General features: G+C 39.3%; 1 protein-coding gene and 1 long non-coding RNA gene across 5 annotated transcripts in view; one reads left to right on the forward strand and one right to left on the reverse strand.

The window, feature by feature from the left end:
- Positions 1-7,400: 7,400 nt before the first annotated feature.
- Positions 7,401-20,797, reverse strand: FBXO5 (F-box protein 5). 4 transcript variants are annotated; one of them, XM_022559601.3, is made up of 5 exons: positions 20,038-20,797; positions 14,379-15,096; positions 12,903-12,993; positions 11,770-11,952; positions 7,425-11,048 (listed from the first exon to the last, which is right to left on the reverse strand). In XM_022559601.3, the coding sequence occupies exons 1-5, from the start codon at positions 20,138-20,140 to the stop codon at positions 10,797-10,799; spliced, it is 1,347 nt and encodes a 448-aa protein (XP_022415309.1). In that variant the 5' UTR covers positions 20,141-20,797; the 3' UTR covers positions 7,425-10,796. The 4 variants fall into 4 exon arrangements, with proteins under 4 accessions (XP_022415332.1, XP_022415309.1, XP_022415318.1 ...); XM_022559610.3 differs by having other exon boundaries at positions 20,505-20,603; XM_030760272.2 differs by lacking the exon at positions 20,038-20,797 and adding an exon at positions 16,954-17,082.
- The window catches only part of LOC149747915 (uncharacterized), a 35,806-nt gene continuing 34,940 nt past the window's right edge, over positions 20,368-21,233 (forward strand). The window contains exon 1 of the long non-coding RNA XR_016395258.1: positions 20,368-20,666. This is a non-coding gene — a long non-coding RNA (uncharacterized LOC149747915). The remainder of the gene's footprint in view (positions 20,667-21,233) is intronic.

Consider the following 21,233-nt stretch of genomic DNA (forward strand, 5'->3'; position numbering starts at 1 on the left):
TCCTTGCTTTCTGAAACATGCCCAATAAGAAGCTATTAATTAGTTAGTTAGTGGAATCAATCATTTGTTTTCCGCAATTAACCATATTGACTAGAACACCGATTCTCAGTCCTTAATGTGCATGTAAATCACCTGGGGATTTTGTTAAACTGTGGAATTGGATCAGTAGGTCCGAGCAAAGACTGGCATTTCTAACAAGCTTTCCGTTGCTGATGCAGCTGGGCAGTCTACACACGAGGCTTATCAAGGCTCCAGAATCCTTAGCCATAGGTATTTGTTTCTGTTCACTCTCACACATAGGCATTAAACAAACACGTATTGAACATGAACTCTGAACCAGCCCTTGTGCCCTCCAAAGAGTAAATTTAAGGGCAAGCAGGCTTTCAAAGTTCTTTTTTCTTTATATTTGGCTTATTACATTTCCATTATGGGAAATAGGGTGCAAAATGTCCCAGGGAAAAATGTGAATGGGGAATACTGGCCAGACTTGCTTGAGAGTAATGAAGTAATTCCCTCATTTAGGTTAATTTTTTGCTAAGCACCATTTAAATCCTGGGGGCCACCATCCTCATAAGTTTTACTAAAGGGAATGTCTTATATTCTACCCAATAACTGTAAAAATGCAGCCTGACAGTTCAGTTATGAGGATAAGCCAAAGGTTCATTTTCTTCATCCCTTCAACTCTTTCAACTTTTTCCTAAGTAGGAAAACCCCATGGAAAGAAGATAGTTTTTGAAATCAGACACGTCTGGGTTTAGATACAACATATTCTGCTTACTTGTGTGATCCTAGGCAATTACTTCAATTCTCTGAGCCTCTGTTTTCTTACCTGTAAACATGGGTTAATAAAAATTATCTTACATTCATTTAAAACATACTTCTTGAACACCTCTGATGTACTGGGCACTGTTCTAGTTCTTGGGATGGGAGAAGGAACAAATGAACATAGAGTTCTTCCTCATGTGTCCACTGGGTGCAAATAATGCTTATAAATAGGATCTGACCGTCAAAAATGGTAGTAATTAGCATTCCTTAGTAGCTTTCAACTCCTTGGTGTTTTCCAGTTAACTCCTAGGTAAGTATTGGGCTGGCCAAAAAGTTCGTTTGCGTTTTTGGTAACCGCTTATGCAAAAACCCGAATGAACTTTTTGGCCAACCCAATAGAACTGCCATTTTCACAAACTTTCATAGCAGTTGTCACTTACTCATGCTTACTATAAGCCAGGCATGGTTCTAAGTGCTTTACGTATCTATCCACACTCATTTAACCCTATGAGGCAGGTTGTTATTTTCATTTTACAAGGATAAGAACAGCAATGCTTAGAAAGGAAATTAAAGAATTTACCAAGACCATAAGCTGGGATCTGAATTCATATAGTTTGGCTTCAGAGACAAGGTCTTAACCACAACACCTTGGAGTACTAAAATTAGAACCATTCTAAATAAGTCCCCAAATTTTCGCTTCATGTATTAAAACTGCCCATACCAAACTGTTTTGTTAGCTAGGTTTAGTATGCCCTCTGGTGGAAAACCAAAGGAGAGACAAGGAATGTGAAGTGCAACAGGAAGAGATAGGAACTAGTTCACTGACATTCTGGACTCTAGAAAAGTCTGCAAGCTCATGAAAATGGCTGGAAAATCTACCAGGAAGAAGACATAAGAATACTGAGCAAGTCTAAATAGTCAACACGACGTAGCTGTCTCACACACTGGCTACACACGGCAGAGTCTCTACAGGGGCAACTGTGTGAAGGAATCTTGTAAAATCTCAAAGAATGAATATCAGAATTACAGTTTTCACTAGAAATCATTTTAATTAAAAAACGTATTTGTCAGAACGTCAAAAAAACATGATCATGTAGCTACTGTACACTGCCTTCTCAGGAAGGAATTGCGAGCAGGCAGTGTGGTATTCCCCTCTGTAGTGCTAGAATTTTCAGGATTCGTGAATTCCTAGGACGTGTCTTCCTAAGGCCCTAAGGGCTGATTCTGTGCTCCCAAGCAAAAGTTGGTGTAAAATAAAACATTGCTTCTCAGATTATATACTCAAGTGGTTAAAGGCAATAGGGCTTAAATGTAAGCTGGCTGGTGGACCTCGAAGACTGCACAGCATTTTGTATGAAGTCACCAACACTGATACTTTTCCTGTGCTCAGGCAGCTGAGGAGGGGAGGGAAGTACTGCCCCCTCTTATGCTTCTCTTCACTCTTCCTCTCAGTCCCAGCAAGATAAGCACCTTTGTTCCATGGAGGCCAGGAGCCCCTCAGGAAGACTCTTATTCCTGGTGAGAAACAGTCACTCTCAACTAGGCTCTTTGGCTAAGGATTGCCCTCTCCGCTCCTTATCTGGGTCTCTCAGGAAGATGGCAGTGACATTAGAGATTGCTGTGCATCCATCTTCTGAGAATCTAGGACTTTACGTGCATGATAATTTATCTAGAGAGAAAGAACACGACCTATTTTGCCCTGGGACTAGAAAATTGATCCTTCAGTTGGCTGATGTACTGGTATTACTGTATCTACTCTTTTACCTTCCTACAATCCATCTTCCACTCCTTTTAGTGCTTCCAGTGCATCCTCTGGAATGAGAAAACTCATCCTTAAAGGAATTTTTTAGAAATTTTACTTAAAATTAAAAAAAAAATTTTACATAAAAAAATAGTACTAGTCCTTAAAAATAACTACGTAACTGTGTTCTGAAGTTCAGTCAACAATATACATGTTGTTTTGGGTTGTCACAATCTCTAATATCACTTCAGAGTTTCCTTTTCTGCCACCCTATTCTGAAGGCTTTAAAAAATAATTTTCTACGGACTCTTCCTAGCTCTTGGCATGAAATAGAAATGTTTTTTCTGTCACGTAAAGAAAATAGGTGATGAGCATTACTTTTCTTCACAGTAGTAAAGGAACTTCTGAGGACATCAGTGTTTCCATGCTGAATTCACACAGTCATTTGCTTGTGTACCTCTCTCTCAGCACTTACTACTTTTCCAGAAACCATATAAGCTCCTTGACCAATCCATCTCTGAATCAATCACAGGACACAGTAGAAATTTTGCACATTTGAAAAAGGGAAAGAGGAGGGAACAAGAAAAGAGGTCCTTCTTATCACCATCAAGATTATTTTCAGTACTTCCTTTGTTCTGAGCCTCTAGTTAGAAGTCATTTTTCCTTCCATTCTATTATCATGTTTTGTTTAGTTCATATTTATTTCATTTTGCTTTCTATTATGGTTAATTTAGTATTTCTTTTTATCTTTCTTTTTACCCCCTAGACTTTTTCAACTGGATTTCTTATCTGAGCCATAGAATACAGAAAACTATTTGAGTGATTATTTGAGTGATATTAATTAATTATTTGAGTGATATTAATTTCTTCAAGGAAGGCTCTTAACTGGTACCATTCTAGATGCCTAAAAGAAATGTTAATTTATTATACATAATAGATGGCTTAGGTCATTAAAGCTCAGTTCTTTCCTGCAACCCTGCCTGGGAAAGGCTACACATTTGACATCACCCACAGTACTACACTGTACTCCATTACAATAAGTGTTTTTTTAATAAACAAATAAATGAATGATTGTAAACTTCTAAGTGTGAGTCATTTGAAGTTTCATTCAGTTTATGCTTTAACAAAATTATTTTCTAGTAAGGTTACTTTCTTTGCTCATCTGCTGAGGACAAAAAACCTTTTAAATTCTCAAGAGTTAAGAACATAGGTAATGGAAAATTTAACATGAGATTTTTCTAACCTTATCAAAATGATAGAATTATTTAGGAAAGGGCCTGTTTATTTAGACTATCATAAACATCCAGATATTTCTAAGCATTCATATTTTGGCCATAATAAAAAATTACAACACATACATTTGTTTACTATGTATCAGATATTGCATTAACACTTTATTTTAACACTATATATTTTTTTAACATTATTAGTGTTAATATTATTTAACACTATATTTTCTCACTTAATTGTTATGTTAATAATATCAAGTAGGTGTTATTACCTTCTCTTTATAAACATGAAAACTGAAGCTCATTGAGGTTAAAAACTTGCTCAATGTTAAATAGTAAGTAAAAGAGTTAGGATTCCAAACCAGAAATGTCTGACGGTACAAAATGTCTGCTTTTTCCATTTTGGGACACTATTATCCCACGCATGATTTAGACAAATAAAAATTCAGGTTTATCTAATATATGACTATGTACCTGCTTCTGTTAATGGGCTGAGTTATCTTTTGAATATTGCCAACATAGAAAGAATTACATTAATGAAATGCAGTGGATGTTTAACCATCATGCTTAAAAAAAGAAAGGGGATGGTTTCCTTCCCCTTCCCTTTCATCCTAATGACCCACCACTTCTTTTCACTAACTGTCTATTTTATAATCCTTTTGAAACCAAATGATAAAGTGTAGCTGGACATTCTCATCTATGTCCAATATATAAAATGATATTGGACCAAAAAATAAGCCCTCATAACCAAAACAAAAAAGGCATTAGCAAAACAGTATTTTACAAACCTCAAATTATAGGTCCTCTATGGCCCTCAAAGCTCAGGAAGAAAGGAAAGCCTTATTCCTGAGGAAAGGGAGTAGAGAAGAATTTGTAAAGGGTCACAGTAGTTTCCGCCACTAACGTGGAGGCAAAGCCCAAGTTCAGTTGCAGCCACAGCCTGAACCCACACAGTCAGTTCTTTCATTCATTTCTTCCACAATTATTTAGTAAGCATTTTCTGGGTGATGGGAAGATAGGACCTGACCTGCGCTGGTAAGAGCAGTTACGTGTTAGTTTGGGAGTGAGGGTGGGCAGAGGTCAGATAAGGAGCAAGTTGCTGCAAAACCATGAGTGTTGGGGGCTCGGAGAAAAAGCATCCAAGTCTACTTTTTTCTTTTTTCTTTTGCGGTATGCGGGTCTCTCACTGCTGTGGCCTCTCCCGCCGCGGAGCACAGGCTCCGCACGAGCAGGCCCAGCGGCCATGGTTCACGGGCCCAGCAGCTCCGCGGCACGTGGGATCCTGCCGGACCGGGACACGAACCCGCGTCCCCCACATCGGCAGGCAGACTCCCAACCACTGCGCCACCAGAGAAGCCCCGCATCCAACTCTATTTAGATGACCTCTAGTCCTTCATTTTCTAGCAAATACCCTCTTATCTCTATACCTAGAATAAACTTATTTTTAGAAAGTATGGTAGATCTTGGTACTAGGGTACTAGAGTGTGACATGTTTAGGTTATGAGGCCAGAAAAGGTTCTTCTGTTATTGTTTGTTGTGTGATCTTAGACCAACGTTGTCCAATAGAAACTTAATGCCAGTTGCATATGTAATTTAGCATTTTCTAGTTGCCACACTAAAAATAATGAAAAGAAACAGGTAAAATTAATTTTTGTAGTATCTTATTTAACCAAGTATATCCAATGTATCATTATTTCAACGAGTAGTCAATATAAAAATTATACATGAGATTTTGCTTCTCTTCATTCCAAGTCTTCAATATCTGGGGTGTATTTTACATTTACAGCACATCTCTGTTTGGATTTGAATGAGCCACACTTCAAGTGTTTGGCAGCCTCATGTTGCTACTGCATTGGACCGTGCAGATCTCAACTTTGAATATAAACATGGATAAAAATGTTGAAGATAAGCAAGGCTTCTGTTCTTAATACCCGAGACCAAAATGTAAATAGTTTATATTTACCTATCTTAGCTAAACACTATGTTGTGGGCTTTGTGTTATAATCTGACAGTACAAATTGAATAGAAAAGCAGTAATATTGTTTCATCCTTTTCTATATTAAATTTCAGATGAATGAACAAATTCAAAAGTATGGTGTTATAAGAGCACCATCTTGTGGCATTGTGCTGTTTATATTGTTGAAACAACTTGGGGAAAAGGGAACAATGCCAAACAATCAGTATAAGATTATGATTTTAAGAAATTAAATTTCTTAAATTTTAAGTAATAGTGGAGGAACGACCATTGTCCTCTCTCATCTGCAATCTTTCAGGCAGACCCTCGAGTTGTATGAACTGGGCTTAACAAACTTCCCAGCTAGATAGAGGACATGGAAATGGCTAAACTCTGGGAGTCAGATAACACTCCAGCATGAACCTTGGTAAAGGCAAGCAAGGCTTTAGTGCTAATATGTGGATACAGTATTTACTCCAGTGAAATATGACAAGGAGAACGCTCACAAAAGACCAATGCATATGAACACATTGACATTTTAGCAGAAACCCTAGAATATAATCTCCACCATCATAAGCGATAACAGATCTACTATGGAGCTGCCAAACCTGAACTTTCTTCATTAAAGTCCTCAGTGAAGTAGCATTTGCCACTAAATGGTACCAGTTGGTCCCAGCACCGTGTTAGGGGGCCAGGAGTGACTCTGAGAAGTCAGACTGCTCACTGGCTTAACCAGAGAAGCCACGTAAAGGAAGTCATTTTGGAGACTAGCTCCCAGTAGAGACCACGTGTGACCAGGTTCAGCTCAAGTGCCCTTCTGAATGTAGTCATGTGTTCTTGTCACAACTTGAACCACCTAAGGGATCTTTTGACATAAAATTTATTTAGATTCAATCCATAAAACATATAGGGTCTCCCTGGATGCCAGAATACAAACAAAGAAGTTTTAGGAAGCTTTAAGCCAGTACTATGATTTTCTGTAAAAAAAATGAATCATTAAAAAAAAAATACCGTATGTATCACAGTCACCATGAAAATAGTAACATCTATAAGTTACTCATTATACTCCTTCTGTAGCAGACTTAAAATAGTCCATTTTGGTGATCATACTAGTCCCAAACCTATTTTGGTCTGGGAGTATGTGTTCTTTATTCGGAGACATTCTACACGGATGCAAGATGGCTTAGCCTCCTGTACTTAACATTAGTGTTGATTCCAGGCCGAGAAATTATACATCTCAGAGTCCTGGGGAAGACTTGACCTTCTTAATATTAATTAGTATAGCTAACTGAAGGTTGTGATGAAAGACTTCTGTTCATCTTTCTCTTGTCCAAGGCTCCTAGAAAGGTGTGCCCACTTTGTATGAGTTGTCTATTGTTGCATAAGGAATCTTCCTCAAACTTTGGGGCTTAAAACAAAAAACAGTTATGATCTGGGGTGGGCGCAGGAATTTGGGAACAGCTTAGTTGGGTGACTCAGTTTGTACTCAGGATGTTGACAGGGACCGAAGTCTGAAGGCTGGACTGTAGCTGGAGGACCTGCTTTCAAGAAGACTCACAGACTTGGCAATTGGGAGGAAGCCATTTGGCACTTTACAGAGACCTCAGTTCCCCACAGTGTGGGCCTTTCTATAAGCTGCTCACAATGGACTTTGCCCCAGTGGGTGATGAGAGAGAGAAAGGGAGGTAGAAATCACCATGTCTTTTCTAACCTAGTCTTGGAAGTGACACGCCATCACTTCTGCTGTATTCTATTGGTCATGTAGAACAAATCTGAGGCAGTGTAGAAGGAGATTACACACAGTTGTAAATACCAAGAGGTTGGCATTATTGGGGGATATTTTAAAGGCTATTCCATTCAACACTTTGCTGGAGGTTTAAGACAGTATAATATGGCAAGAAAAAGAAATAAAAGGCATATAGACTGTAATGGAAGAAATAAAACTGTCTTTACTTTCAGAAGACACAGATCATCTACATAGAAAATCCGATAACTAATTTGAGTTTAGCAAGGTTGTAAGCTACAAGTTCAATCAATTACATTTCAATATATTAACAATAATCAAAAATTGAAATTAAAGACACCATTTACAATAGCATTAAAATATAAAACATTTAGGAATAGATCTGACATAAGATGTGCAAAACATGACGCTTAAAAGACAAAACATCGCTAACAGAAATTTTAAAAAATGTAAATAAATGGAATAACTACTGCGTACACAGGTTGGAAAACTCAATGTTGTTGAGATGACAATTCTCTCCTCCTAACCTAATCCAATAAATAGGTTCATTGCAATCTCAATCAAAATCCCATTATGTATTTTTGTAGAAATTGTCAAGTTAATTATAAAATTTATGTAGAAATGAAATGCAAAGGACCTACAATAAATGACTTAGAAAATATTTTTTGTGAAATAAAAGAAAAAAGGACTGTCACTACTTCATTTTAAGACATAAAGCTAGTTACCAAGGCAGTGTGGTTTTGGAGTTCGAGAGACAAATAGGTCAATTAAACAGAATAGAGTCCTGAAATAGTCCCCCATGTTTATGTAAAACTGATTTTTGACCAAGATGAAAAGTCGTTTCAGTAAAGAAAGGATATGTCAACAAATGATGCTGGAACAAGCAGACACTCATTTCAGTCGATACCTCCCACTATGTTCCAAATGTAAACTGCAAGTGGATCATAGACCTAAATGTTAAATTTAAAACTATAAAGCTTCTAGAAGAAAACATAGGAGAAAGATATATATGCTTTTAGGTTAGGCAAATTTCTGAGATGTAACGCCAAAAGCATGATGTATTAAAGACAAATAATTGATAATTTATACTTGATCAAAAATAAAAATTCTTCCAAAGACACTAGGAAAATGAAAGACAAGACACACCCTGATAAAGCACTTGTACTCAGAGTATATACTCTCACATATCAATAATAACACACACACACACACAAATCATTTGATAGACACTTGCCCAAAGAAAATGATGGCAAATAACAATGCCAAACATCATTAGTCATTAGGGCGATGTAAATTAAAACCATGACATACTGTTACATACACATTAAAATGGCTAAAATTAAAGACAGGCTATACCAAGTGCTGATGACCACATGAAATAAATGGGATGCTCATACACTGCTGGTGAGAATGTAAAATGGTAAGGCCACTTTGGAAACATTTTGGTATCTTCTTAAAAAGTTAAACATACACTGACCATATAATCCAAAAATTCCACTACTAGATATTTACCAAGAGAAATGAAAGAACACCACTTGCAAAGACTCATATACAAATGATTACAGCACCTTCATTTCTAATAGCAAAAAACTGGGCAAAAAATCCAAATGTCCAACTACCAGGGTGAACATACATATGAACAAACTGGTATATCCAATAGTATATTGCTTAAGAAACAGGGATGAACTACTGGTACACACAAAATGGATGAATCTCAAAGTAATGTTCTTTGAAAGCAGTCAGACAAGTAACACATAATTATTTCATTTATACAAAATTCTAGGAAAGGCAAACTAATCTACAGTGACAGATCAGTGATTGCCTGGGGACTAACAGGAGGGATTACAAATAAGCAGGAAAAACCCGGTGGATGATGGTAATATTCATTACCTTCGTTCCAGCGATAATGATGGCTTCATGCACGCATATGTCAAAACATCAAATTATACACTTCAATATTTTTTGTCTGTCAATTTTACATCAACAAAGCTTAAGCAAACCTGTGTTAATTTTATTGGAGGTCCTACTCCATTAGACAAAAGACACACCCACAAACCCACTTGAGATAAATCCTCTTAGGTTTCTGCTGAGATCAAGGGCAAAGCCCTTAAGCTTCTGTGAGGACCTACTGACTGAGAGCACCTGTGTGGCCCACCTTTAAGTCTATGCCTTTGGTAGATCTGAATTAACTCTTTAATTCCTCCATATCCGTAATTGAAACCAAAATATATTCAACTTTAGAATTAAGGAATAAAAAAAAAAAGTCCTTATCCTGGGCTCTTATTAGCACAAAAGCTCTGATTGCAGTCAAAGACATTTTATTCTACATACTATTTTTAATCTTTCTAGTATAGTTTTATATATTTCTTTTGTGGCTGTTTAAGCCATACAGTTTAACTGGCTTAGTGATGAATGAATTAATACACCAGTATTCCTCAAAGAGTGTTTTATGGTCCTCCTGTATTGAACCATCCTGAGATGCTTATTTCAAGACCCAAATACACAACTACTAGGATACTGGGTGGGGAGAAAACTGGAATAGAGCCTGGAACAGAGCCTGGTAATCTCACAAGGTCCTCAGATAAGGAGACAAAGACCCACTCAATGCCTTCACACATACCAGGCAGTGTCCTACAGCTTCTTACTTCAGCTGTTTCTAGGTTTAAAATGTTTAGATAAAAGACTCACATTATTTATTAAGCTTGTAACAATTTTATTCATAACAGGAGAAAAATTTATTTACATGTATATACAAAAGAGACATTTATTCTCTTACTCTGGCACATAAAAAATACAGAAATATTTACATATGTACAAAATATTAAAACATACAAACCTTACGAATAACGAAAAGCAAGATTTCACAAAAGATACTTTTTTGGGAAATACACACACTGAAAAAGAGGTTCAAGAAAGGTGACAAAACATTTAAATTAACAGACACCAGAAGCTGATATTTCAATAGGTATTATTAATTTGGTAAAGCAAATAAAATGTCTCAAATGCTAATGGATGGTAAAGAAGATTTACATTTAAGATTGTCCAGGTAAAATTACATGGTCCTCCTTTACCATAAAATCGAGACAATTTTATTTTACCTCTGAATCACAATCATCAGAAAAAGTTTTTCTTAAAATATTTAAATTTTCTGATTTAGATTGAGAATTTTGAATTTTTTCACATTAAATTGTAAAATATTTTAAGAGTTTGTGTATCCTCTCTTCTCACTGAGGGAAAAAAAAACCATGTACTACACTGATTTCAACATAAAATTGAACATCATAGTACATTTATTTTTTTAAGTTAAAACCTAACATTTTCTAACTAACCTTCAAGATCACTTACAACTGATTTATTAAGAGATCACAGTCGTCGTAAATTCTTCTTGCTTTTCTTAGTACCAGGCAAAGGACCCATTTTATAACTGGCTTTTAGGGGCTTGCCATTTGAACAGTCTTCAGTGGTATGATAATTACACAGGCACCTTGTGCAATAATCAAATCCACAGCCTTCTCGTTTACAGGTTGCCCGTTGTAAATAACAATCGTATTTTGCAGGTGAATTACAGCGAATACAGGCTTTGAGGCTTTCGTTCTTTTTCAAAGTTCTGGCAGCCTAGAAAGAAGAAAATCCATAAACAAATTTTAGTAAGGACTGAATGTAATTTAGTTACTCAAAACAAGTGCACCTCTGTGCCTTCCCCAATACATGTATAAAGCACTAATGTCACAACTCCCACCTTTAAGGAGCTTTCTGTTCAACAGGTGAGAAACCACTGTCAACTGATCCAGTGGCTATTTCCTAATGCTACAAACATGCTCTTATTCATAAATGCTACTCGCACATCAATGCAGAACTTAAACGTCACCTTTTCTGTGAAATCTTCCTGGAGTCATTCAGGAGTTGGTTGCTCTTTCACCTCTAGTTCTACTTTTTTAAAAACACCTATCATATTATATGGCATTTATCTTTATATTGCTATGAAGGTTACCATGTTTCCATATCTATGTGGTGCCTGATAAAATTGACTTCTTGCTTAGCTCTCTTCATCAGTTATTAAAGGCAGTAATTGTGAAACGTAGTATTTAACAGTTTTATAAAAAAAACTTCAAAATCAAGGTTTTTCCTTATTCTCTTTGTGTTTCCAAATTAAATCTCAACAACACTGAACTGTCATAAACAATGCCAAATGATATCTATTATTTTCGGCATAGAAAGACATCTCTGTGTACTTCCCTAATTTGATTAGTTGAGTTATAAATGGTTTTCTTACTCTAAATCCTTTTAACAATAAATGTCCCATATGTTTCTAATTTATTAATAAACAAGAAATTACCTCAGAGAATTCACTGTGTCGACTGTAAGTAGAACCTTTCTGATCACCTGGATCAGGTAACTTGGTTCGAGCTTCTTTTTTGGGGAGAGTCTGGGTGGCTGACTTTTGCACAGATACTAATGGGGTTCTGAATAAAACATATTCTCTGGTTGAAGCGTGTGGTGAAAACTTAATGTTCTTTTCCTAATTAAAAAAAAAAGTTTTAATAGGATTAAAAAAATATTCTCCTATATTCTCAACAATCAGGAATTTTTATTATGTTTGTACATGTTGTACATGTAAAAGGGGCAAATGAGAATATAAAGGATTTATTCCTGCATCCAAATTACCTGCATGTGCTTAAACACAGCCACCCACAAATATTCACACATTTAAGGCCTAACAACTAAGCTGTTGAGTGAAACTGCAAATCAGAAATTGTGAGAAAACGCTTTACACTCTTAGTATGTAGCATTTAATACATGATTTATAAAGCACTACCACTAGAACAAAAGGTCATTCTCCCCATCCACCAGTAGATGGCAACAGTCACTGTTTAAGTGTCCCCTCAGTGCTATGAATGGATCCAAAACAATCTTTTGGAATAGAAAAGTTTCCATTAACACCAGCTTATACATAAAGAAACTGAACTTGGAGAATTTAAGCAATGCTTGTCTAAAGCTATACAGCTAGTAAGCAGCAGCACCAAAATCTGGACCTAAGTCGGCCAACTCCTAGGCCTGAAATTTTAATCATGTGTTGATTTTTATTCTCAGAAACATCTCCAAAGTTACTAAGTATTTGGTAAAGTAAATGAATTCCTTTCCTGCATTAAGAATCTTCAATATGTAGATAATTACTGTTTATTTGTTAACAGCTAAACTACAAATGGCAACCAAGATTAGCTATATGGTCAACTCTCACTGAGATCTGAGTAGTTTTCCCTTTATCTTCGGACATTTCCTTTCATGGAGAACCCAAGAAATAAACGACTGGGGTGGGATCCCATCCCCTTTATCTTTGAATTATTTTAATGAGTTATGAATGTAAAGGATTTCCAGATCATCTGTTATCCTTGCTATTTCCCCCTCCAATTTCAAAGGTAAAGAGCACTAGCTGTTATATCTTAAAATTAAATCAACTGCAAGACTTACGGTAATTCTTTGTATTGCTTTATTGTACAATTGCAATGCCCCCTTATCATCTTCTAGAATCTTCTTCCAAGTTGTGCTCACTTTAGACACACTGGAAAAATAAATGATTATAAAGGAAACAATTAAAGCACCACAAAGAGCTAAGATGACTATATTACAGAAACATTAACAGTACAAAAAAGAAATTTCTATTAGCAGTGCTTCTCAAACCCGGCTATACATTAGAATTGCCTGAGGTACGCACTTAAGATTTAAGGATGGGGCTTCCCTGGTGGCGCAGTGGTTGAAACTCCACCTGCCGACACAGGGGACACGGGTTCGTGCCCCGGTCCAGGAAGATTCCACATGCCGCGGAGCGGCTGGGCCCGTGAGCCTGCGCGTCCGGAGCCTGTGCTCCGCAACGGGAGAGGCCACAACAGTGAGAAAGATTTAAGGATGGCCCATGCCTAGTCACTTGGGTTTAACTGATCTAAAATGGGGGCCAGGGCGCTGTATTTATTTAAAAGCTCGCCATCAAGTAATCCTAAGTGGATCCAGGCTTAAGAACCACTATACTTTGTACTTCATTTTCTCACAATATCAACAAATATCAAATAAGAAGCTCCACTGTATATATGGCACCATCTTGGTTATTTATTAACATTAGACAAATTTCAAAGAACTTGAGGATACACTGCTATTAGTAGAAATCAATTTTAAAAATTCATTTTGCTAACAAAAATGTTGTGAGGTTGATTATCCCTCAAGAAGCTAGCCAATAATAAAAATCAATCCTTACTTATGTCTGTTTTGCTTCACCCATATTTAATGGACCAGTGTAAAGTAACACAAAGAGTACCTCTAAAAAATTTTTCAAAAAGCCAAAAATGAACCCAGTTGAACTGGAAGCAATCTAATCCAATAGTCTGGATAATCAACTTAATTCTCAGTTACCTCATCCTAACAGGTTTTCTTTGGTGGAATGCGAAAGGGTGGTCAGTATAAGGTTTCTAAGAAATAGTAATAATCAGACCCATTTGTGGGTTTCTGTATTTTCATCACTCTCAAATTTGAAAATGGCCTAAAAAGAACAGAAATTATTTCATACTTTCAAGTGTGACAAAAATCATAATGCCTATTGGACGTGTACACCAGACCTAGGCTCTTGTTTTATAGTTAAGACTAAAAGATGGAGCTTACATATGAACAATTTCAGAACCAAAAGGAACAAAGATCCCAATCTCACAGAAATAGTTTTCTAATAGCATAAATATGAAATTTGAAATAACTGGATTAAATGCATACTTTAAAAATTATCTTTCTTTCCTCCTAGTGACACGTAAGTAGTAAAATACCAGCAACCAGACAGGAGTCATCACTTCAATTAAAAACAGTGCACGACTACCATACTATGTCTTTGCATGAGCTGGTGGTACTGAGCCATCTAACAAAAATGTTCATGGATCATATTAATGACCACAAAGCAACAATACTTACTTGATTAAGTCCATATCACTGAGCTGTGTCAAAATATTTGCTAAGAGATGTCTGAGTCCCCTTCGAAAGAGTTCACTGAGAATATCTACACAGTCTAGGCCCATTTTCCTGCCAATTATATTCTGTAGTCTAAAATTTCCACTGGATATAAATTCCTTGAGCTTCTCCCAATCTATTTTAGGATTTCGTTTACAGTTTTTTTTTAATGTTGAACAAACCACTTTTTCAAAATGAAGAGCCGGCAGCAAGTTTTTGTTGGGATATTGGTCTGGGCTTTGTGTCCGTAGCAGGCAAGATTGTGGACTGTCACTGAAATTTTCCACCAGGGGAAGGCTATTGTCTTCATGTTCACTGAGGCCACTTTGCTGGGAAAATGAAGAGTAGCCACTGTCTTCATAAGGTCCACTGGTCTCTAGTTCTTCTATGTCATTTGAACTATTAAGTGTTTGCTGTACATGTAGATTTTCCTTATTATGCAAGGGCTTGCTCTCAGTTTCAAGTTCTACAATCCTGGGGCTCACAATCGGTGACCCAATATCTGATAACCTTTCATAGTCTTTAATGAAGTCTTTATAAGAACCTTCCAAATTCGCAGTAGTGTAGGAACCTTGTCTTCTACTGTCATCAGGCTTTACCGGTTTAATTCCAGAATGAACATGGTTATAGTTAAAATCACACTTCATTTTGACAGAGACAGTGGAACTTTCTTCTTTACAACCTACAAAAAGAACATAACATATTTACTTCCTAATGGCAAAATTTCCACATATCCCTACTTCTAAATTTGGGATATAGAGACTTAATTACTTTGCATTCTCTCAGCACTGGGTACTGCCTATGTAGCTGTGAAATTGTCCAAGTTTAATATGAGAAAACATTACTAAAACCTTATAAAAGTATATACATCTTACTCTTGAGGGGGTACCTTCAGTACAGATTGCTTTTAAATCTGTATAACTCTACCATCTGACTTTTAGAGTCATATCTGAGTAGAAAGTAGTGACAAAAGGGACTATTTAATAAATACCTGTGCTTATGGAACAAATAAGGAAATGTGATGCACCATGAGCGGGGTATGAGATAAGAAATATCCTTATAGAAATCAAATACTTCTAGAGAAGTATGGTCAAGACAATGGAGGAGGGGAATGCCAAAATAGTTCTGATAAAAGTAGCAAAAACATTTGTATATTTAAATGTTAGTTTAGCAATTATTATAAGGCTTACAATAATGAATCAAGAAATCTATAGGTAGCTTGGAGGAAGGACTGAAAAGGCAATAAATGTAATCATTTGAATGTTAACCATACTACTGAGTTTTTGGGCCAGATAATTTTGCTGGGGGCTGTCCTGTGCACTGTAGGATGTTTAGCAACTTTTAGCCATTTGATGCCATTAGCAGCCACTATTCCCCAGTCAGGACAATAAAAAATGTCTCCAGTAACCACTTATTGGAGTATGGGGAAGCCAGCAGAGGCCAAATTTCCCCCATTCCTTAGGTGAGAACCACTGCTTTAAAGGATGATTAGGTAGTAGAGACTGGGAAGGAATGGGTTCAAGAAAATTGCTTAGCATTTTTGAAGGCAGACTATATGGATGGTATGTGCTTCTAATGTACTCCCCCATCTACTATACCCCCTGCAAACCAATCACAGGTAGGTAAAAATTTATCCTATAAGTAAATGTAGGTACGTAAGTACAGCATCTGTTCATATTAATTTTACTGTTTTTACTTAGAACCTCTAAGTACTAAAGGACACCTTGATAGCAAGTAACCTTGTAGGTAGAGACACTCTTTTAATTAGGTTTAAACTAAGAGTTCAGGGGCATAAAAGTAAATAAACCCCCAATTAACCCTAACTCTAGAACAAATTATACTGAGTGGTTCTCTTCTACTCAGAAGAGTAAAAAATTCCAAGAGATTTTTATTTTTGCCTCAAGTAAAGAATTAAGTATGATTTACACAAGACTACATTTTATCTGAGAGGATAAAAAAGAAGCCACCAACAAAGACACACCTTTTACTTTGCTTAGTTGCCTAAAGGGAAGAGGCCTGAAACTGTACTTCAGAAACTCAAAATTCTTTTCAAAAGCATTCTTCCTCTGCTGTCTTTAGAACTTAGTTACTGGGAGACTATCCTATAGAACCCCTTTCATCCAACATTGTTCTTTGGATATGGACAGTTCTTTAAATTTAGAGCTAATAATGATTCAACTACCTTATTAAGTGTTTAGAAGTTAATTTCCAGTGTGTTTCCAAACACTTGATTCTCACAACCTTTTGAGGTAGAATGGAGAGGCATTATTATTTACAGTTAAGAACACCGAAGCTTATCTAAGTAACTTGCCTAAGATTTGACAGGTAGTTAAGAGGGACAGATTATTCTTCACTGTAAATTCACTGTTCCATCCACTATCTCACCTGGGAAGTAAGATGAAGAGCATTAAAGAAAAAAAGCATAAAAGTATAGACTTATGGACTTTGGGTTATAATTTAATACTACATTATTTACATCGTTGCTCAAATTGTTCCAGCTTTTGCCATTCTAAGTTCATGTTCATTTGACATTCCTTACTTTTTGGCACTAAACAAGATGCTCCACGATCATCTTGTATTTTTCCTGTTCCAGCCAGAAAATCTGTTATTTCTCCAAGGAACTTTGGTTCCTTTCATTGGTTCCAAAATCTGGATGCTGGTTGTAGATTTAGAGTGTGAAGTTTATACTGCAAAATAAACTGAATACCATCTTTTATTTAAAAAAGGAAGCTGAAAGACTGTAAAAAGCTAATTCCATGTTTTTTAACTAGTTCAGTGCTTCCCCATGACCAAGCCAAATGCCCCTAAACAATTTGGGAAATGTAATTGATCTGATATTACCCTGGAAGGAAAAAAAAGTATCACACGGTTCTGTGACCTCTTGACTCAGATAGATGAGGGCTAAGAGTCTAGTTCTGCCACTTCATTCATTTATCCAATGCCTCTTTAGTGACAGGGTGTGGAGTAGAAAAGAAACTAGTCATGCAAAATCTTTTGGAGGTGAAATCCTGACATCTGAAAGCCTTGTGAAAAACCAGACAGAGGTGGACACTGGAAGGACAAGTGTTGAGCTTTCAAGGAAGAGGAAGGCCTGCAGGGCTGTGACTTTGTGAGCTAGGGGAAGAATTGCTTGAAAATGAAAGTTGGAGAGGTACAGTATGCTCTATAGGATTTTTAGGATATACTGGCTTTTATTTAGTGTGTAAAAAAGAGCCTTTGAGGGGTTCTAAGTAGAGACATTTGGTTTACGTCAAAAAAAAAAAAAAAAAAAAGATGGGCAACTGTGGAAAATGGATAGTGGGAAGATTCAAGTGAAAGCAGGGAGGCTAGTTGGAAGTGCCTATCACAGGAGTTCAGAGAGTTGGGTACCTGAGACTCGGATTGCCGCAGCGGAAATAAAGATAACTGGATAGATCTGAGATCTTTTTAGAAGGATAAAGTCAACAGAGGTTGGGGATGTACTGTATTAGATGTGGATGATGAAGGAAAGGGGAGTAAAGAACCCTGGGGTTTAAATCTTGAGCATCTCAGGTACAAAAAACTAACAACAAACAAACAAAAAACTAAGCAAGCTTCCTCATTTATAAAATGCAGGTAAGAAAACCAACCAAACTGGATTAAATGTATGGAAGAGTCCCTGTCACTTATAGTTTAATAAATAAAACTTATTTTCACCATATTATTTTTGTAAGCCAAATCCCTTCATATTCTTTATACTGTAAATCACGAACATTTTAAAAGTAGCAAAATGCATTCTACACAGACCTATGCATTTCAGATTATTATATACTTTCCCTAGGAATCATATCCGACTTCAAATGAAAATCCTTGCTCAGCCTTTTGACTAGTTTTGTAACCTAGAACGCTGAATTAGTCTTTCAGTTTCTTTAAAATGGAAATACTAATGTCCACCTCAGAGTTGATAACATTCTTAAAACCTCTTAGTTACCCACTCAACAATCCAATCACGAGAAAGTGGTATGATAGTTAACCATACAAAGTTTGACCTTCCATTTAACCTTCCAATGTAGATGTGACGTGTCATATTACAATAGTTAAAAAGATTACAGTGCTTGGAATTAAAAATCTTTACCACTATCCCAATGCTAAATAATCAAGTTCTACAATCTCCAATACCTAGAAGATAACCAGCATGTGCCCAACACTAATTAGGCATGGCAAGTCCTTAAAAATTTAAGAGAGCCCCAAGGCCTGGCGCCATCAACTGCAAATCAGCCATAATCCCTGAGAGAAAATTTTAGAAAAGCCTACTTTCAGAAGTAATGGAATGCAATAGATTTTTAATTTCATTTCCTCAAATTTGTAAATATGGAAAAAAAACCCAGGGACCAGCAAATATTCTCATGAGGGGCAAGGTAATAAAGACAACTGGAATTAAGCAACCAAAAATATCCCTTCTTAGAGCCACCAAGCTTCAGAATTTCACAGAGGGGCTCAAGATTCAGGGTTTTCTAGAAACAGTCTTAACCTGTTAAAATATTTTTTGAGCTTTCTACATTCCTTTTCTAAAGAAAGGAGCACTTTTCAGTGATGACCAAATATACAATATCAAGTTGCTAATTTCTAAAATTCTTGGTCATTTCTGAGGTAAAATGAATGCATCTGGATCTCTTTTGGGAGACAGCAACAAAGAGGATAAAAAAGTCAGCGTTTATCTGAGTGCCTTCCATTCCACCCAAGAGGTGGAATAAAAGACTGGTTCCTCAGGAGCGCGGGGAAAAAAGATAACTGATTCTTCACTTCTCAAATCTGCTTCCCAAATTCTTCAAGACCGTCTCAATTTGGACAAATTCAGGGTTTTGTATTAAAAAGTGCCTTTCTTCCTCCCTCCTTCTGACTCCAGGCCTTGAGACTGAGTCACTGGGTAAAGGGAAAAAAGGAGAAACTGAACATTTTTGGTTGGAAGTCCCAGCAGAGCCTGGCCCGATGAGGGGGCCCTGCATTTGGCGGGATTGGGTTGGGGGGAACCCTGGAAATCCCGAGGGGTCGGAGGGGTGGCCCTCAGGGCGCGGGCCGGCGGAGGAGGCGGGAGATAACAGCGAGCACGATCTCCCGCGCCCGCCAGGAAGGCTGAGGTGACGAAAACCGGGGGGAACTGACTTCCGACCCGGGGGTGCGGGGCACACGGAGAAACGGGGCACAGAAGCGGGGGTCGGGCCACTGGTCGGAGGCTACGGGCCACCGGCTCGCGGGCTCTGTCAGAGCCGCAGCCCCGGGGTGGGGGAGGGGAAGGAGGGGCTTCTGGCGCCCGGGCCGGCGGGGTGGAGGTCGGTGGCCTTGCGCGAGGAGAGAGGGCCATCGGGGAGGCCGCGACCCGAACCTCCTCGGGAGCAGGCGCCCAGCTACGCGTGCACGGCGGGACCCGGGCCCGCCGTCCCGCCTCGGCACCTCTTCCCCTCCCCGAACCCCTGCCTTCTCCCTCCCGGTCCCGGGACCCCCCGCCGCCGCTGCCGCCGCCGGCCGCCCGAGACCCAGCGACGGGCCCCACGGCCGGATTCAGGAGCGCGTCGGGTCCGGGGCGCTGTCCCCCGTCTTCCCCCCTCACTGGGCACCCCTCCTGGAAGGCGCACCCCGCTCGCACTGACTCTCTCCTCTCACCCACCGTCCGAGGGGCGAGGGCGCCCGGCGGCTGTCAGGACGCCGTAGCTGCAGCGACAGGAACCGGAGGGCGGCCGTGGGGAACAGCTGCAGGGGCACCGGCTCATGCCAGGGCAAGTGGGTTCCGCCTCAGGTGAGGGAGCTGCGCCCGCGGCAGGGAAACGGGCCACCCGCTTCTCAGCTCTAGCTTCTAAAAGGCGCCAGCTGGTACTTTTAAAATCTTTGAATTTGGTGCCCAAATCCGCACGGCCCAATGGGGCGCGCCGCTCGCACGCGCGCTCCAATGGGAAGGCGGCGGGAGGGGGTGCCCTCACCCACGCCCAATTGGAGGCTGCCGAGGCGGGGCCGGGCCGCCAGGCCCAACCTCCTTCTTCCCCGGCGGCTCCGCGCGTCCGGAAAGATGCTGAGGCAGGGGGCGGGACCTCGGAGCGCAGGGAGACCACTGCCGGGCCGCACGTGGAGGGAGCCTACCACGCATGCGCGCTCCCGCCACGCTTCCCTTCGCCGTCTGGAGAACGGGCCTCCTGCGGGTCCTAATTTCATCCTGAAGGCAGCTTCGGCTTCTGTCTGAAGATCTCCGCTGGGTAGAAAGGGCGGCCGACTTTCTCCGGTCATCTCACAAGCGGGAGTTTGGTGAGTAGCCACTGTGGTCGTTCGGGAATGCAGACTTTCCGGAAGAGGAGCCCTCCCCCAGCCCTACTTAGCCCGCCTCTCTAGGATTTAGGCGCGCTCCTCTCTCCTCCTAGTTTCGCCCCACCCCCGGCTCAGCGCTTTCGCGCAGGCGCTTGTGGCGGGCGGTAGCTGTGCTGTTGGCGGGTTGGCGCTTGCGCGCTGGGGTCCCCCGCGTTTCTGTTTGGGGGGAGGAGAGCTTGGGGCCGCGGCGGGTGGGGCCGCGTCCCTCCCGGCACATGGAGCTGGTCCCGCTGACGTGGTGCGGGGAGACCTGGGCCTGCATCTCCCAGGAGCCTTCCGGAGGGGCTGAGGCTGGGAGTCACTTCTTCTTGTAAGCGTGTTTTTATTTTCAACCACTGTTCCCCAGCCACCACTGCTTTGTTACGGACGTTTAGCTTATTAAATCTACTGTACTCGCACACAGTAGTCCTTGCTCTAGAATGAATTAATCAATCAGTCATCCTAGCCTGGGAGTTCCCATTTCCACACCCTGGGACCGAAGGCTCCTGGCCTGATTTTCTAGTGATG

The sequence above is a fragment of the Delphinapterus leucas genome, chromosome 12 (genome assembly GCF_059928025.1).
Source record: "Delphinapterus leucas isolate spDelLeu-1000000601 "Yukka" chromosome 12, BTC_Dleu_Yukka2, whole genome shotgun sequence".
Lineage (NCBI taxonomy): Eukaryota > Metazoa > Chordata > Mammalia > Artiodactyla > Monodontidae > Delphinapterus > Delphinapterus leucas.

Bases quoted from the DNA above. Each gene is read 5' to 3' on its own strand.
- FBXO5 (XM_022559601.3), bottom strand. From the start codon at position 20,140: ATGAGCCGGTGCCCCTGCAGCTGTTCCCCACGGCCGCCCTCCGGTTCC. The intron at 15,097-20,037 runs GTGGGTGAGAGG...TTCTTTTTGTAG, and splicing joins GCGCCCTCGCCCCTCGGACG to GTTGTAAAGAAGAAAGTTCC. The intron at 12,994-14,378 runs GTAAGTATTGTT...TTATTTTTCCAG, and splicing joins AGTGATATGGACTTAATCAA to TGTGTCTAAAGTGAGCACAA.